The sequence below is a fragment of the Lathyrus oleraceus genome, chromosome 2 (genome assembly GCF_024323335.1).
Source record: "Lathyrus oleraceus cultivar Zhongwan6 chromosome 2, CAAS_Psat_ZW6_1.0, whole genome shotgun sequence".
NCBI lineage: Eukaryota > Viridiplantae > Streptophyta > Magnoliopsida > Fabales > Fabaceae > Lathyrus > Lathyrus oleraceus.
Genome location: NC_066580.1, coordinates 383,485,850 through 383,490,487, shown reverse-complemented (window position 1 = coordinate 383,490,487; position 4,638 = coordinate 383,485,850). Strand labels below are relative to the sequence as shown.

The window sequence follows — 4,638 nt, the reverse complement described above, 5'->3', positions numbered from 1 at the left end:
GGAGTCCATTTGCCTCGTGGGTCTGAGTGAATGGCAGAATACCTTTTGAGCACAAGTTCCCCTGCGCGGTACTTACGAGGAAGAACTTTCTTATCAAAAGGTCGTTTGAGGCGTCTTTGGCACAACTGACCATGACAAACGGTCGTAAAATGCTTTTCTTCTATCATATTCAGCTGGTCATACCGTGATTGAACCCATTCAGCTTCATCAAGGTCGACCTCCATGATGACTCTGGGTGAAGGGATCTCGACTTCAATTGGTGAGACAACCTCCATCCCATATACCAACGAGTATGGAGTTGCCCCAGTGGATATGCGGACTGAGGTTCTATAACCATGTAGAGAAAATGGTAACATCTCATGCCAATCCTTATATGTCTTGACCATTTTCTGGACGATCCTTTTGATGTTCTTGTTAGCTGCTTCTACCATGCCATTCATATTGGGCCGGTATGGTGAAGAGTTATGGTGCTCGATCTTAAATTCTTCGCACAACTCCTTCATCATGTTGTTGTTGAGATTACTGGCATTGTCAACGATGATCTCTCTAGGTATCCCATAACGGCAGATTATCTCTTTCTTGATAAACCGGGTGACCACCTGTCGAGTGACGTTGGCATACGAAGCAGCTTCGACCCATTTCGTGAAGTAGTCGATGGCGACCAGGATGAATCGATGACCGTTGGAAGCTTTAGGCTTTATCATCCCAATCATATCAATACCCCACATAGAAAAAGGCCATGGAGAGGTCAAAACATTCAATGGAGTCGGTGGCACAAAGATCTTGTCGCCATATATCTGACATTTGTGACATCTTCTAACAAAGTTGTAATAGTCAACCTCTATTGTCGTCTAGTAGTACCCATCCCGAAGAATCTTCTTAGCCATAACAAGGCCTTTTGCATGTACACCATCACATCCTTCATGTATGGATTTTATGATCGTACTAGCTTCGTGTCTATCCACACATCTGAGCAGTACAGAATCATAATTTCGCTTGTATAACACATCACCGTTTAGGAAGAATTTGGAAGAGAGTCTTCTCAGAGCCTTCTTATCAGTAATTGATATACCCTCGGGATATTGGCGTTTCTCCAGAAATGTCTTTATGTCATAGAACCAAGGCTTATCATCAGGGTCGGCCTCAATTGCTAGACAATGTGATGGTTCATCTAACTGGTCAATATGGATAGCTGGTGTTTCATTCTTCCATTTGACTTTGAACATAGATGCTAACGTGGCTAGAGCATCTGCTAACTGATTTTCTTCCTTAGGAATATGATGAAAAGAGATTTCATCAAAGTAGGGTACCCATTTTCTGATATGCTCCTTGTAAGGTATCAACTTGCTATCCCGAGTCTTCCAATCACCTTTTACTTGACTTATTACCATAGCTGAATCACTGTATACCTCAAGAATCTTGATCCTTAAGTTGATGGCTGCTTCCAAACCGTAGATACATGCTTCATATTCTGCCATATTGTTGGTGCGATCGAAACATAATCTAGCGGTTAATGGAAGGTGGGAACCAATCGAAGAAGTGATAACAACACCTATGCCATGTCCTCGAGCATTGGAAGCACCGTCAAACACGAGCGTCCATCGCGATCTTGGTTTGGGGCCTTCCTTGGGTCACATACTGAATATTAAACCTATTGTTAGTGAAGTCTATGATAAACATAATGTCTTCGTCTGGAAAGTCAAACCTAACCGGCTGATAACCTTCGGCAGGTAGATGAGCAAGGTAATCAGACATGACACTCCCCTTTATCGCTTTCTGGGTCACATACTGAATATCATACTCGATCAACAACATTTTCCACCAGGAAATTCTACCAGTAACAGCAGGCTTTTCGAAGATATACTTTATCGGATCCATTTTGGATATCAATAAAGTGGTATGACAAATCATATATTGTCTCAAGCGTCGAGCAACCTAAGTCAAAGCACAACAAGTTTTCTCTAAAAGTGAGTATCTGGTCTCACATTTAGTGAATTTATTGCTGAGATAGTAAATAGCATGTTCCTTCTTGCCTGTGTCGTCATGTTGGCCCAAAATGCAACCCATAGATTCATCGAGTACTGTGAGGTACATAATGAGAGGCCTACCAAGAAGCGGCGGTATCAGGATTGGTGGTTCTTGAAAGTACGTTTTTATTTTGTCGGATGTCGCTTGGCAGTCGTCATTCCACATAATCAATTGATTCTTTCTCAATAGTTTGAATATCGGTTCGTAGGTAGCCATTAAGTGTGATATGAATCTGGAGATGTAATTGAGTCGACCAAAAAAACCTCAAACTTCTTTTTCTGTTTGGGGAGATGACATTTCTTGGATGGATCGAACTTTGTCGAGATCAACCTCAATACCCTTCTAACTGACTATAAAACCCAAGAGTTTGCCGGATCGGATCCCAAAAGTGCATTTAGCTGGATTCAGACGCAACTTAAACTTTCGGAATCTGACAAACAATTTCCTCAGGTTCACCAAGTGATCTTCCCCAGTTCTGGATTTTGAAATCATGTCATCCACGTAAACCTCAATCTCTTCATGAATCATATCATGAAAGAGGGTTACCATGGCACGTTGATATTTTGCCCCTGCATTCTTCAAGACGAACGACATTACTTTGTAGTAGTAAGTTCCCCAAGGTGTGATGAAAGTTGTCTTCTTTATATCTTATGGCAACATATTTATCTAATTATACCCAGAGAACCCATCCATGAAAGAAAGGACGGAAAAATGCGTTGTATTATCGACCAAAACATCAATATGAGGCAAAGGGAAATCATCCTTCGGACTCGCTCTATTGAGGTCTCGGTAGTCTACACACATTCTGACTTTACCATCTTTCTTCGAAACTGGAACGATGTTAGCAACCCACTGCGGATATTCAGAAATGGTCAAAAAGCCAGCATCAAACTAGTTTTTAACCTCTTCTTTGATCTTTAGTTCCATGTCGGGTCTAGTCCTTCTGAGCTTTTTCTTGACGGGAGGACATTCAGATTTGAGTGGCAAGTGATGTTCAACAATGCTGGTGTCTAACCCTGGCATATCTTGATACGACCAAGCGAAGATGTCAACATACTCGTGCAATAACTCTACCAACTCGGAGTGTACATGCTTGGCAAGAGATGCCCCAACTTTTACTTCTTTTTTATCAGTTTCAGAACCAAAATTGATGACATCTACTGGTTCTTTGTATGGATGAATCTCTTTTTCTTCGTGCTTAAGGAGTCTGTAGTGGGGTATTCGTTACCATTAGAGATATTGACTAAATCTAAGGTAAACCATACAAGCCGAGTCGCCACCGCACTTCTATTTATCCAAAGGAATGGTTAGAAAGTGAACAAAAACCTAAAAGTTTTATCGAATCAAAAACTAGTAAAAATGTCAGAGATCGGGGTAAGGGGGTTGGTTATGCAATGGGAAGGTTTTAAGCACCCAAAACATCCTAGGTACTCCTAGGGAGCTCTTTTCACATTTGTTGTAAGGTTGGTATTTTGTGAAAATTTGTTTGTGCAAACATGATTGAAGAGATGAGAAAAGAATATACAGGTTATTTACATTTTGTGTTTGGATGGATAAACCCATTGCCTACGTACCATCTTAAAAAAGATTAGGATCAAAACCTCGTAGTTCGGGGTAAAAATCTCAAAATGAGTTGGTGAATTGATTGGTCCAAAAGCCTTAAGGTCTTTTGTTATCCAAGGGAGAAAACTCAACCTAAAACCACAAATCCACCATGTGAGGATAGCTTCAACATGTTAGTGAGGGGTTAACCCTATAATAAGCATGGAAGACTCATTGTCCATCACTAAGGATATAGGTGAGTATTATATCTACCTCAAGGATAACTCAAACCTAATAGCTAAAGGTTATGAAAAATTTGGATTAAGAAAGTGGCCATTGAAACTACAAAAAGCATTTGAATGGGTTATATTTACCAATGAAAAGTATGTACAAAATATGGTCAAAGTTGTCTTAGAAGTTCAATTCAAAATAAGTGTTATGAAAAGAAAGTTTGAAAATCAAAAGCATAAGGCTTAGGTTTCTAATGTTTGAAAACAAATGTTAAATGTTTGCACAAAAGTTTTGGCTTGGGTTAGAGTGGAGGGAAGAAGAAGAATGGCTAAAGTCCTAATCATACAAGAGATAAGGGATAAGAAACAAGACCACAAATGGAGTTCCTCTCTTGAGATCATATTGATGATCCAAGTAGTACCCATCCTTTAGAATATGCAAGCAAAATAAGTAATAAGGTCAAGCAATCAACATAATCAAACAAGCTCCTTAGAAGATCCCCAATGTCTCTTGTATCTTTCACTTTGGATGAACATGGCAATGGTTCTTCAAGTTGAGTTCTCATAGGATCCCCTAGCACAAAAGCACACACACATCAAAGAGTCTTATGAAGCAAATCAAGAATGGACAAGAGTGAGTTTTGAGGTTTGGTCATTCTAATCCATCTTCAACATTAGGGTCCTTTTACTCCAATTTGCATAGGGAATGTCCTAGAAACTAAGTCCATTTGTCCATTTCTTTGCATTTGGTCCACAACAATCAAAAGCAAAACACAAGCACAATGATATATACACAATTATGTGCTCAAGTGAGCAAAAGGCAAATTGCATTAACATA

At 39.8% G+C, this 4,638-nt stretch overlaps 1 protein-coding gene across 1 annotated transcript; it reads right to left on the bottom strand.

Moving 5' to 3' along the window:
- Positions 1-851: 851 nt before the first annotated feature.
- LOC127123368 (uncharacterized) lies at positions 852-1,478 on the bottom strand. Its single transcript, XM_051053591.1, has one exon. The coding sequence runs from the start codon at positions 1,476-1,478 to the stop codon at positions 852-854; it is 627 nt and encodes a 208-aa protein (XP_050909548.1).
- Between the last annotated feature and the right edge of the window lie 3,160 nt (positions 1,479-4,638).

Bases quoted from the DNA above. Each gene is read 5' to 3' on its own strand.
- LOC127123368 (XM_051053591.1), bottom strand. From the start codon at position 1,478: ATGGCAGAATATGAAGCATGTATCTACGGTTTGGAAGCAGCCATCAAC.